Genomic DNA, 13,591 nt, shown 5'->3' with positions numbered 1-13,591 from the left:
GGGCGGGGAGGAAGCATTTTGGAACCAGAGTGTCTGGGAAGTCTCTTACTTCTCTATCTATCTTGATAGATAATTTGGCTGGATAGAATATTCTTCAGTTTGTGTTATTTTCCTTTAATTTTTGGAATATGTTACTCTACTCTCTCCTCTTCTTCATAGTGTCTACTGATATGTCAGCATATTCTTATTTGGGTATCTTTATAGGTTACTGCTTGCTTTTCCCTCGCTGTACTCATGATTTTATCCTTTTCCTCAAAGTTGGGTAGTTTAACTATTATATGCCCTGGATACTTCTTCTTGGCATTCAGTCTAGCTGGCATTCTTTCAGCCTCCTGAATGGTTGTCTGGTTTTCACTCATTAAGCTGTGGAAGTTTTCCTCTAAGAATTCCCTTACTATTTTTGCTGTTGACTTCTTCGTTGTGTCTTGTTCAGGTAGCCCAATTATTCTAATGTTATTCCTCTTCATAACATCAAACATGAATCTTCTGTTTCCTTCAGCTTCTCTGATAATCTTATTTTACTGCCTTTCCCGTTTGTTGTTGTCTGCCTGGTATCCTCTAGGTCACTGGGACGATTCTCTGCCTCCTCAAGTCTGTTGGCAAAGTTTGTGAATTTGCTACTGGCTTTTGTTATCTCGTCCCGTACGTCTTGTATTTCTCTTTGGTGCGTGGCTTTTATCTCCTCTATCATTTCATCCTTTTCTGTATTGTTTCCCTCACATCCTGTATGACTCCAAGCAGCATTCTGAAGAGTTCTTTCTGTGGCAGATCAATGTCTACTTCTTCTATTCATGTTGTTAGGTTCAAGACTTCTTCCAACATTGCCTTTTTGTTTCTCCTGTTTTTCGTTGAGGTTGCTCGTGCTGATTGCTGTTTATGTTGTGTTGTTTTAGAGGAGACCAGAGCAATTCTGAAAGTTTTAGAGCAATGGGCTCTCTCTTTGTATGACTCGAGGAATGCTTCTTCAAACTGCCTACAGCTAATTGCACTGTGGGGTCGGGCTACCACTTTATCCTCCTGTAGTTTTACGCTTTCCCTAGCCAACCAGTATTGTTATTTGGAGGGCAAGTTGGATGGCCCTCTCAGGGGATACTGGTTGGGTGGTTGTGGACACAAGGATGGAGCTGCGCTGGATGATATCACAGGAAGCCGTGATGGTGTGGCCCATGGTGGCTTGGGGTGCGCCTCAGAGGGCATTTGGGGATGCTTGGTACAACTGGAGTGCCTTGGAAGGCAGTTGGGTGTTGAGCACCACAGATGGTGGGTGGAATTGTGTTAGTCTGCTAGATTGCTGCGTATGTCTGGCAGAGGTTCTTGCAGTAGTGTGGATTGCTGGAGAGTGTTGGTGGAGCAGTCTTAGGCCGTTTGCGGCACTACATCAGGCGGGAGGAAGTTCCCTCCGCCACACGGGACCATGGAGGAGGAGCAGGGTCTCCCCCAGTCATATGGAACGCTGTGGAAGGTTCACAGAGATACCCCCAGCCAAGTGGAGTACCCCAAAGGGCAGGCAGGACATCCCCCAGCTGCTTAAAGGGCCTTGGAGGGTAGGCATGAGTTCCCCTGCAGCAGAAGGAGGGCAAGATTTCCCGAGCCGCGTGTTACTTTGCAGAGGGTGCAGTTCCCCATGCTGGGTGGAGGGGGAGGAGTAATTGCCCGAGGAGAAGGGGAGTGGCCTGGAGGCTGGCAGTGATGTGTGAGAGGAAAGAGTAAAAAGAAAAGGCCACTGAGACGGGGTGGGGTGGGCCGTGGAGCGCAGAGAGAAACAAAAATATATATCTGAACCCTGATCTCCTGATCGTGGGGGCTCTGGCTGTGACTGAGGCAGGGCTAAGGTTAAGACAAAAGCCCCCAGCTCCTCAAAACCTAGTGGATCTGTGCCTACTTTATGATGCCCCTCCTGGGACCCAGCAGTGTGGCATTTCCCTCTCAGTGACTCTTCTGTGCTGATTTCTGTGGCATCCCTCTGGTATGTGTTACTCAGTCACCATCTTGCCAGAAGTCTCAAACTTTTTTTTTTTAAACTTGAGGTTTTTGTTATATATTAATTATATTTTAAAATTGTAGGGTATAAAGATGCTGAAGGGTTTTTAATACAGGAATTCTTGATTTGATTTTTTTTTTAGTAGATAAAAAAATCCCTTTTGTATTATGAATTGGGTAAAAATTTAGAGAGCAGACCATCAGTTCTCCATTAAATGATTTATGTACATTGTTTCATCCCATTCATTGTAATCCCCTCAATGTAACACCACTCATCCCAACTCCTCCATGTTTTCTGTCTCCTTCTGTCCTAAATCTTGTGGACTTCAACCTTGTGTAATTGCTCCCCCCTTGATCCAAATGGTGGATAATTCTAAGATCCACACACTTCAATAGGGTTATTGTTCCCCATATAGATCTATTCAGTTTCATATTTGAAGGGGCCCCCATGGTTTATCATGTTGATGGTTCCACAAGTCTCTATCTGCTCAGTATGCCTGGTCTCTTTCATGAGTTTGCGTTTTCCACATTTTTTCTAACACTATCTGGAACCTAATGCAACCCCTTTCAGAGCAGTTGGTAGTGGTAGCTATGTAAGTGGACCTTTTCATTTAAAGATGACCCAAGAAGACTTCGGCAATGTTACTGATAGAACTTATCTGTAGTCATCCACTAATCACAGATAATATTAATTAAACGTGTTTTGTGTGGAATAAACTCGTGCAAGTAGGAACCGAAACCCTACTAGAAAAAAGCAGTATTTTTTTTACTTAACTTTCTTAGAACCAGAGCCTCCCTAGAATCAGATATAGTGAAACTTCGGCTCATTTACTCTGTACCCATCATTAGGAAAGACCAATCTGTAGAAAAGGACATCATGCTTGGTAGAGAGCAAAAATGAGGGAAACCTTCACTGAGATGGACTAACTCAATGACCTCAAACATATCAACAATCTTGAAGATAACACAGATTCGGCAATGTTTTGTTCTGTTTTATGTACGGTCACCATGAGTCAGAACTGACTTGATGGCAACTGACAATAAGAATATTTCATGAAAATAGTACAAGCTAACCAAGCTTGACTATCACCTTATGTTGTAAGATCTCTAGATTTGTTGGTCAGAGAATTCTAACTCAGTTTACAGATAAGAAATTAGATTTTATTGGAAGTATTTACATAGGGCATTGCTCATTACATGGTGGAATATGCTATAGGTGACATTCCATATATATTTACATACATTTTAAAACAAAACATGCTAATTGACCACCTACTCCTCTATTACTCAAATCTATACATTTTCATTTCACAACTGTCCTTTTCCCCTTTACCAGGCAAGATGAAATAGCTCGTGGCTCTGTTTGGCTTTGACATATCTTTACATGGGCAGAATTTGACTGAGTTTCCCCTCCTTGGTTCTCTCTCCAGGCATATCCTGGATCAGGCCTCCCCACTTTCTACCCCCTCTGCACATCCTGCCATTATTTATTATCATAGTAGCACCTTAAGGTTTGCCTAACACTTCCCATTGTTACATAGTATTGTTTCTTCCCAAAACTTCAGAGCTGGAAGGACACATTTTATCCTCTTTATAAGAAAGGGAGGCTGAAGCTCAGGAAGTGAATTGGTTTGCTCAAGGTTTCTTAGGAAAGAAGGCAGCTGAGAACTAAAACTTGTGTTGTTTGACTCCAATCCCAGTTGCCATTGAGTTGACTCTGGCTCACAGCAATCCCATGAGTGTCCAAGGAGAACTGGGCTCCATATGGCTTTCAATGACTGATGTTCCGGAAGTAGATCTCAGGCTTTTCTGTTGAGGTGCCGGGAGGCCCTGAACCTCCAATCTTTTGGCTAGCAGCTGAAGATGTTCAACATTTTCAGCACTCAGGGACTGACTACACATCCACTCTCCTCTTATTTCATATCACTGCCCCCATCAGGCATGCTTCATGATCATTCAGTTGGCAAGAGGGGGGCATGGAGGTCCCGTGCCTGGGTCTGTCACCCTGAATTTTCTGGCCAGGTTGCTGACACATCAGTTGCCTAAATAAGTTTCTGCAGCTACAGGAGTGCGGTGAACTAGTAAGTTTCCTAAGTCCATTCACAACTACCCAACCCTGCCAATGAATTCAGAAAGACTTAGGGACCCATTCTCTATAATTAGTTCTCAAGTTAATAGAGAGTTCCATGGCAGGGTAACAAATTGCATTTGATACCCAATCAAGACCAGGCCATGGTCCAAGGGTTGTGCCAGGGTAGCTGTATATGCTGGCCTGGTGATAGAAAATTTTATTAAATGGAAATCCTTGGCTACCGGTGGCTGAAGTTAATCCCTGAAAACACTGCTGTTTTGCTATCATAATGATCCCTTTTGTCCGGTCTTATTTACCGGGAATGTGAGTTTTCTACCCAAAGTAACACTGATATGGTGAGTGGCAGCTTTTTACAGTTGGAGACTTCTGGACCCCAAGTTCTGCCTGCCCATTGCCCATATGGTCCTGTAAACTCAACATCAGTCACACTGATAACCTGCATCTGGAGTCTAGAAAGGGCCTACTGTGCCATAAACACTACAGACAAAGTACTTTATGGCCCTCATTTTAGGAAGAGGCAAATGTGCTCAGAAAAATGTAGTTCGGCAAGAGAGGCGCTCTACACGTGAGGCAGAATTTCACTGAAGGCTATTGGGGCTGTTGCATGGGGGCACTGGTGATTTAATAGATTTCTCATCTTCCATGTGAGTGACCTGGGGTTGAGTCTCAGACCATGCACTTCATATGTAATTACTACCTGTCAGTGGAGGCCTGTGAGTCACTACAGTGCTGGATAGCTTGCAGTGGAACTTCCAGACTAAGATTGACTACAAGAAAGGCCTGATGATCGACTTTTACGCACCAGCCAATGAAAGCTCTGCTGATTACAACAGTCTACTCTGTAACTGATCATGCACATGGAGGTGGACAGGGAATCATTTCCTTCCATGGTGCATAGGGGTCCTCACGAATAGCAGACCAACTCCATGTAATTCAACAATATAACACCTGGGTGGTTATAAACCCACTGCCATCGAGTTGATTGTCTCCTTAACGACCCTATGTGGGGTTTCTGAGACTGTAAGTCTTTATGGGAATGGACAGCCTCATCTTTCTCTCTCTGAGCAGCTGGTAGACTTGAACTGGTGACCATGTGGTTAGCAGCCCAACACCAAGCCAACGATCCTTGTGGGCTGCTAAGGAGGGGTTAATGGAAAAGGGATATGGGCACAGGAAATGGAGACCGAGGTTCAGCCACCATCTGGACACCCCTGCAGTCCTTGGCTCCTGCCTCCTGGCATTCTCACAACTTCTCATCTGTTGCCAGTTTGGTGACTCTTCCCAGATAATCAAGGAACTGAAAGCGAGGCCTGCTGTTTGCCAATACTGGATACGAGCGGCTGGAATATTTATATGTTGTTTAAATAATTCTCCACGTAAATAGAAAATACTTCAGGATTATTTTAATTAAAAAGAGAATGTGTTTGCACAGACACAAGTCCAGTGGCTCGTCCACAGGCAGAACCGATGATCTCAGAAACGTGCTGTGGTAGAGTTTGAGAGGTGCTGAAAGACTTCCTTGCACATAAAAAGTCTTGTCAGCAGCATAGTGGTTGTTAGGCGCCGCTGAGTTGATTTTGACCTGGGGACCCCACGTGATAGAGTAGAACACAGTAGCAGGTTTCCCAGGCTGTACTTGATCTCTGTGGGGCAGATCTGCAGGCCTTCCTTCCAGGGAACTGCTGGGTGGGGTCCACCTGTCAGCCTCTGGGCTGGCAGCTGAGTGCCTCACCCTCGTGTCTCCAGGGCTCCTGCCTGCGGCTGGCCCAGGACACATCTGTTCACTGGCTGAGGGGCTCTTCTTATTTTTTTAATACTTTTATTAGGGGCTCATACAGCTCTTATCACAACCCATACTTACATCAATTGTGTAAAGCATATTTGTACATTCATTGCCCTCATCATTCTCAAAACATTTCCTCTCCACTTAAACCCCCGGCATTAGGTCCTCATTTTTCCCCTCCCTCATGAGCCCTTGATAATTTATAAATTGTTATTTCATCATATCTTGCCCTGTCCGACGTCTCCCTTCATGCACTTTTCTGTTGTCCGTCCCCTAGGGAGGAGGTCACATGTAGATCCTTGTAATCGGTTCCCCCTTTCCAACCCACTCTCCCTCTACACTCTCAGTATCACCACTCACACCACTGGTCCTGAAAAAAAAGGCAAAAGCCCACGAGTTGACTAACATATGACTATTTCTTGCTATACACCTTGCTGTAAGGACCCCAAGGAGCCTTGGTGTCGTCGTGGGTTACCCATTGAACTGACTGCTAACCACAAGATCAGAGGTTCAAATCCCCTACCTGTCCCTAGGAAGAAAGATGAGGATTTCTGCACTCAGAATGACAGCTTCGGAAACCCACAGTAGCAGTTCTACTCTTCCCGAGGGTTGGTGTGAGGCAGGATTGACTTGGTGGTGGTGAGTGACGTGATGTGATGACCACCGGAGGAGTCCCTGGGTCGTGCAAAGGGGATCAACATGCTCTGTTGTTAACTGAAAGGCCTGCTCTCCTCTGGAATTTAGCTGGCTCACCTTGGCTCGTATTTACTTGAATGTTAGTGTGAATGAAGTTCCTAACTCAGTTTCTATGTAAGTACTTTAGGACCCAGAAAGAAAAACAGAGATTATACATAGTCTACCTTTTCCTTTTAAGACAGTGGTTCTCAACCTCCCTAATGCCCTGACCCTTTAATACAGTTCATGTTGTGGTGACCCCCTCACCCCCAGCCATAAAATTATTTCCGTTGCTACTTCATCACTGTAATTTTGCTACTGTTATGAATCAGGAGACCCCTGTGAGAGGGTCGTTCGACCCACAAAGGGGTCGTGACCCACAGGTTGAGAACCGCTGTTCTAAGACCTTCGGGTCCCGAGCTCCTAGGTAGTGCAGTGGTTACCGTTCTCAGCTGCTAACCAAAAGGCTGGAGATTCAAGTCCACCGAGAGGGAGCTCACATGAAAGGTCTGGTGACCTACTTCAGAAAGTCAGCCAATGAAACTCTGTGGAGCACAGTTCTCCTCCGACACAGAAGGTTGCCAGGAGTCAAAATGGGCACCAGGGCAACCTCAGGGCTTAGTGCTTCCGCCCCGAGTGTTTGCTTTTCACTAACAGAAAAGACAGCTTTACAAGAGGAGGCCCCGAGGTCAGAAAATACCCTTCCTCACAGTCGGGCTACTCGGGACCCCTGTGGGTTGCTGAGACCGTAACTGTTGATGGAAGGAGAAAGCTCAGTCTTTTTCCCGAGGAGCTGCTGGTACTTTGAACTGCTGACCAAGTAGCACACAGCCCAGTGTGTAACCGGGACATCACCAGCGCGCCTAGGAAACGCCCTTAGTTGTTTCCCCCTCCTTTGGCAGTAGTTGGGTCACACACTGTGGGTTGTTCATTTTGTTCTGATGTTTCAGGGCCCACTTTGCTCTCCCCTCTTCTTGGAAACAGGCTGGCAATCTTAAGTGCCTTGTGAACAAAGTTACCTAAATGCTGGAGTCTAACAGTTATTAGCATTGGAATCCGAGTAAATGACAAGGGAACCCAGGTTCCACACGAGGATGTGTTAATGATCAGCTGTACTACACTGAGACAACGCTGATTGACCCAACCAAACGCATTCTTAACATGTGGCACAGGAGACAGCAAGCACACATTGCACATTTTAGGGAACGCCCGCCACATCTGGCCGCGTAGACTTTGTATAGTCTTTCACTGAGTTTGTCTGCTAGACGGAGCAGGTGGGCGTTGGCTAGATGACCGAGGTCTCCGTCTGCAGGAACGACTGGGCGCGAGAATTCCGGTGGAACTGCAGGGCACTCTCCGAGCCATTTCGAGAGATGGAAGAGGTATGGAGCCTGTAATCCCGGCTCATGGACCGGTTGGGACATAAATTTCGCCATTTCCTTTTCAGCTCACACTGCACCTGGAGGTGGTAAGGGAGACAGAGTAAAAGCAATGCTAGAAGTGAGGGCATCAGTGGGTGACCACCACTATCGAATAAGTTATTCGTTTTCCCCTTCTGTCCATTAGTGGACACAGAAGCTGGGGCCGACTTCTCTCTACACCCCAATCAGATGGCTAGTAAAGACGGCAGTGTTGGAGAAGAGGGCAATAGGGATCAGAAACGAGAGACCCCCCCCCACATGGGGAAACCTCACTAAGGAATGGGTAATGACAATACAGAAGCTTAGATACCAAGAGTTTGCGGTAGCTAATTTATATGTTCAGAAAAAGGTGTCCCTAGAAGCTGGAGGTGAATGGACTGTGCTTTAGAAGAACTTGGCTCCAATTGCTTTCTTGCTGCAGATTAAACAGGGGTCCCACCCACCCCGGTATCTCATTAACTCAGCTGCATAGCAACCCTATACAGGGTTTCTGAGGCTGTAAGTCTTTATGGGGGCAGACCGCATCATCGTACTCTTTCAGAGTGGCTAGTGAGTTTGAACTACCTACCTTGTGGTTAGCAGTCCAACCCTCACCTGACAGCACCACCAGGCTCCAAAGCAGGGGCATTCCCCGTAAAGTTTAGAATGATTGAGGAGAGGTAAGTGTAGGAGCTCCTACCACTATGAGAAAGCAGGGCAAAGAACAGTGGACTGGCTCCGCTCTACCCAAAATATGTTAGTGAATCTTACATACTGAGGCAAGAAAAAGCTAATCCTGGCAGATTGGAGGCTGGGGAGGGTGCATTAAAGATTTAAAGCCAACAGTAGGGGACAAAATATACGTGCAGGTTCCTTCAATCAAGGATGTCACAGTAGCTGAGGTGTGGGAGAGGTACTTGGGAATAGGAGAGTCTTGGGGTGTGAGTGCAGAGTGGACATCCCCAGTCCAGTCACAGGCTACAGTCCTGGTTCAGAACAGGTCCCACATTCCCTGCTGCAGGTCTAGGGATGTCCAGCTGCATTCTCCTTTTCTATCCCTCACAGTAAGAATCTCCGAGAGAAGTGATGATTAAACCACACTCAGCTGGTGATTTTTCTGGGTTTGAAATTTCCTGTTACTAATGTTGGGTTGGGAATGGCATTTGAGACTCCATTCAAAATTAAAATGAAGTAAAGGAGAGAAGATAGCTTGAGTAAAAGCATTTCATACTGGTAGACCAGTAGATCATTACAAGCTAGAGGTTTACCAAAGGGTAGTGTTACTGAGGTTTGGAAAAGGTAACCACACCTCAGACAAAGTGATGGCTATAGGCTGTTTAGGTGGTGCAAATGGTTAAGGGTTCAGTTACCACCTGCAAGGTTGGTTCGTCACACCCACCCAGCGCTGCCTCAAAAGGAAGGCTTGGTGATCTTCTAAAAAATCAGCCACTGACAACTCCTAAGAGCCCAGTTCTCCTCTGACACCCTTGGGGTCACCTTGAGCTTGGACGAACTCTGGTAGTTTTAACAAAATGGACAACGAGCACATTTTGGAGCATGCTGAGTATAAAACAGAACAAAGCAGTAATCCAAAACCTTGATCTTGGGGACTTGGCTTATTTAGTTCTTGAGATTCCTGGGGAATTACAAGTCCAAGAAGGGTTTGTCATCAGCACTTGCTAACTCCCTTCTCCTTTGACACAGCTTCCCACGTCAAAAAAAAACGAAGTCATGGGTTAAGCAGCAAGTTAGTGATTATAAAGAGTGCCAGGGTCCTTTGTAATGACCGAGCAGGAGATCTCTCTAGAAAGGGATCTACAGAAAAGCTGGGGAATTGAGCCTGCAGAGCACAGAGAACAAAACAAGAGATCAGGTTTCTGTAAATGGATGGGGACACTGATCAGAAAGTTGGGCCCACATGGTGGCAGGAGAAATGCGTCTGGCTTGAAAGGAGTCTGATTGGGGCAGAGAGGGCCATCCACTGCCCAGACAGGGAGAGCAATGAGAGAGCTTTCCTCTACGTCCTGGACTCTGGTCTGGTGGGCTCCCTTTGATGCCAATGAGGGTAGCTTATGAGGTAATGCATTTCAGGAACTGGGTTACAGACGTAACAGATGCACTTCACGGTCGAGGGTGACAAAGGACTTACTTCGCTGTTGAGAAAGCAGTAGAGCACCGCCACAACCAGGCCCTGCAAACAAGAGAGGGCCATCAGAGAGCAGAGCCAGCCGCGGGACAGGCCCAGGCCAGCTCTTGACAGGCATACCTGGAACGATCCCAGGCACAGCTCAAACAGGATCTGGTACTCGGAGGAGATGCCAATTGGAAAGACGGCAAACACCATATAGTGAACCCCAAACAAGGGGATGAGCAGCAGCGTGGACTTGGCCAGCCTCCTATTGCAGAAGGAAGAGGACACCGAGTTTCACAAGTCAAGGACGGCAGGACTTATGCATGAATCAGTGCTTTCCACTTCGTTGGAAGAAGTTGGATTTTGGTCACCGAGAGCTAGGATTCCCCTTGCTTTTGTATGTTAACGTGTGGCCCCAGCCCAGCAGGCTTTTGATTCTCTCATTTACCTCTGTAGAATTTTAAGCAATATTCTACTCCAAGTTCCTTGCATTCGGGCCAGCAGGTGCAAATAGCATGATAAAAATGACGTTGCCTCACAAGGCATAAAGCTCTTACAAGAAATTGTGGAAAGCACACTGTGGACTGTTGTGAGTGGATCCTACCGTCCTGCCTGCAATTGTTTTTAACAGTTGAAACCAAGCACCAGCATTTAAAGGTCAGAGGCCAACTTTAGTTCCAGAACACAGGAGCGGACTCATCTAGCACAGGTTAAATCCCATTAGAATAAAGGCTACCAAGAAATGTTCTTTAAGGCTCACCTACTTTATAGGTCCTGGCAGATAGCCCAGGAAAACACTCCTTTGTGGGTCTAGTGATCAATCACTTCTGTAGAATCAGGTCAATGACATGGAATGTAAGGTCTTTGCCCATCAAAGCGTTATTACCTTGCCTAGCAAAGGAGATTTCCTGTTCACCGTGCATTAAAAATAAAGGAGCTGAAGGAAATCTCTCACTCTCCCTGCAACTTTACTTACTAGCCTTCTCTGGTTCTCTCTTCCCACCACTACCACCAAATAGCCTTCCATTTGTATAGCCCCACCTGGACCACCATGGTGCTCCAAGGCCTCACCTTTAAACAGTTCTCAGAATCCCCGGGCTAAGCCCCAGGTGGCTGGGTGCCCCCTCATCATTTTGTGTTGGTGGGTCTGTGGGCAGGAGGGGCTGATAAGGTACATTGCTATCACTTCCCAGATGGGGCTACCTGATGGCCACACTTTGAGGCCACTGGCCTGTGCCTGTCTCTCATTCCAACTATACCAGACCTTGCAGGTGGGACATAAGTCTCGATAGTTAAAAAACACAAAACATACAACAAAGAAACAGCCAATGTGAAAGCTACTTATTGGACTCCTGGGTAACGCCGTGGGGTAAGCATTGGGCTACTAACTGTAGGTCAGAGGTTTGAACCCACAAGCTGCTCTTCAGGAGAAAGACGAGGCAATCTGCTCCCATAAACTGTACACAGCATAGGGCTATGAGTCAGAATCGACTGAGTGGCAGCAGGTTTGGGTTTGGGGTGCCTAGTACAGCCAGTGGACCGTAGTGGGAGAATCACTGGGAGCTGCTCACCCTGCTGCGGTGGAGTCTATTCGGACCCCTGCTGACCACGCACGACAGCGCGCACCTGCTCCACAGGGCTCTGAGACTGGAAGCCTTCACAGCAGCAGTCTATGGCTCTGCAGACTCTGGGGATCCATCCTGACTCAGTCGGAGTTGTCATTTAACAAGAGCCGTGGGATGGGATTACGGGATTGAGAGGCACTGCCAAGCCACGTGAGTAAAAATTCAGTTTTGGTCTCACACTGTGCAATCACATAAAATCAAAATCAAAACCACTCACTCTCCTTGAGTCCATTCTGACTCATGGTGACTCCCCAGGACAGGGCAGAACGGCCCCTCTGGGTTTCTGAGACTGTAACTCTTTACTGGAGTAGAAAGTCTCATCTTTCTTCTGAGGAGAGACTGGTGGTTTCAAAGCGCTGACCAGAAGGTTCCTAGCCTAATATGTAACCACTACACAACCAGGGTAAAACCACACAGTCGCCAAGAATGTAATGGTCGAGGGGTAACAGGCGTGGATGCCTCACCCTTCTCACCTTCTTTTGCTAGTTGTCTCCCCCACATTAAAGAAGAATCACTGATTTTAAAAATGCATTGCTGAAGCACCTGCTTCACATCTAGCATTCATAGCCTGGGAAAGTGTTTATTTCTCCCAAATTCTCTCACGACCAAGCAGGGGGGGTGTTCTGTGCATTCATAATCAAGATTTCCCCCACAACTGACAATCTGCACACGCCCCAGGAGGCACGGCTGTTCTGTCAGCTGCAGCCTGCCTCGTCAAGGAAGGCTTGGCCATCACAGATGTACTGCTGTCCCTTTGCACGTGGTCACATTTACTGTTATAAGCCCCGTTGGCCTGTTTGCATTGAATAGCTCTGTGCCAGGTTAGCCTGCTGAAGAAAAGCTGGGGCTCTGTGAGGAGCTCTGACCTTTAGTTAAATGTTAGCAAGAGCACCTGCTTAGCCCTCCAGTACTAATTTAAGTTCGCTATTGCAGCCTTCTCTGGAAAAGGCTTCAGTGAGGCTCTTTTACTCTTAGACCCCAATCACAGAGGTTTTGTTCCTTCTCTTAGAAGACTGTTATATGCAGAAGACACAATACGTGACCCAGAAGGCAGCTTTACAGAGACCTTTGCCTTTTTCATTAACTTGGGGAAAGACCAGATTCTATTATCCCCATTTAATTTTGTTTCCAAAATAAAAGCATCCATCTCTAAGAGCTGCTTAACTAACACATCCAGGGCACCCAAAGAAAAGGTCAGCGGAGTAAAACAAGATTTATAGGAAACTGAAAATTCATTTTGAAGGGCAACCATCAACCAAGAATGATCGTAATCCCCTCGGTCCTTCTGGCTGTGAAGGCACCGGCAGGTTTCAGAAAGTGGCCTGGCTTCTCACCCGAGCTTTACAAACGTCACATGGGATGGCTGATTACTATCAATAGTCATGACCAGTTGTGATGAACTATACTTAAGACTATATAGGATACACCAGAACCGTCTGTGTGAGTTTCTAAGCCTGTAAGCCCTTATCAGAACAGAGAGCCTCATTTTTCTCCCATGTCGTGGCTGGTGGGTTCAAACTGCTGACCTTGTAATTAGCAGCCCAACGAGTAACACTCTATGCCACCATGACCCCGGGCAGTTCACTCAGTAAGTGTGCTTCCCTTTCTTCATCTACTGAGTGGATGTGATGACAACCACCTTCATTTAATCATTCAGCCAATGTGTGTGTGCTGGTCGTAACATGGGACATGCTTCACAGACACACAGATGTGGTGTGATGAGGAAGACAGAATTAAACCTGAAACCGAAGCAGTGTGGCCAAGGAGACGAGGACAGACTCCTTAATAGGAAAGCTCGAAACACACTGAGATAAATGTGCTGACTGAAAAGGACACTCATCACAGAAATGCTGTCACTGTCGGCTGTACACTTGGCTATCTGGATTTCACATACATGTAGATTGA

At 46.5% G+C, this 13,591-nt stretch overlaps 1 protein-coding gene across 1 annotated transcript in view; it reads right to left on the bottom strand.

The window, feature by feature from the left end:
• Window positions 1-7,612: 7,612 nt before the first annotated feature.
• VIPR2 (vasoactive intestinal peptide receptor 2) overlaps window positions 7,613-13,591 on the bottom strand; it is a 173,008-nt gene continuing 167,029 nt past the window's right edge. Inside the window, exons 11-13 of the mRNA XM_013004549.2 lie at window positions 10,197-10,326; window positions 10,080-10,121; window positions 7,613-7,989 (exon numbers count right to left, since the gene is read on the bottom strand). Coding sequence (XP_012860003.1) covers window positions 7,816-7,989; window positions 10,080-10,121; window positions 10,197-10,326 — 346 coding nt within the window. The 3' untranslated portion in view covers window positions 7,613-7,815. The remainder of the gene's footprint in view (window positions 7,990-10,079; window positions 10,122-10,196; window positions 10,327-13,591) is intronic.

The sequence above is a fragment of the Echinops telfairi genome, unplaced genomic scaffold, assembly GCF_000313985.2.
Source record: "Echinops telfairi isolate 266 unplaced genomic scaffold, ASM31398v2 ScPeMD7_31;HRSCAF=116, whole genome shotgun sequence".
In the NCBI taxonomy this organism is placed as follows: domain Eukaryota; kingdom Metazoa; phylum Chordata; class Mammalia; order Afrosoricida; family Tenrecidae; genus Echinops; species Echinops telfairi.
This window is presented reverse-complemented; position numbering and strand designations above follow the sequence as displayed.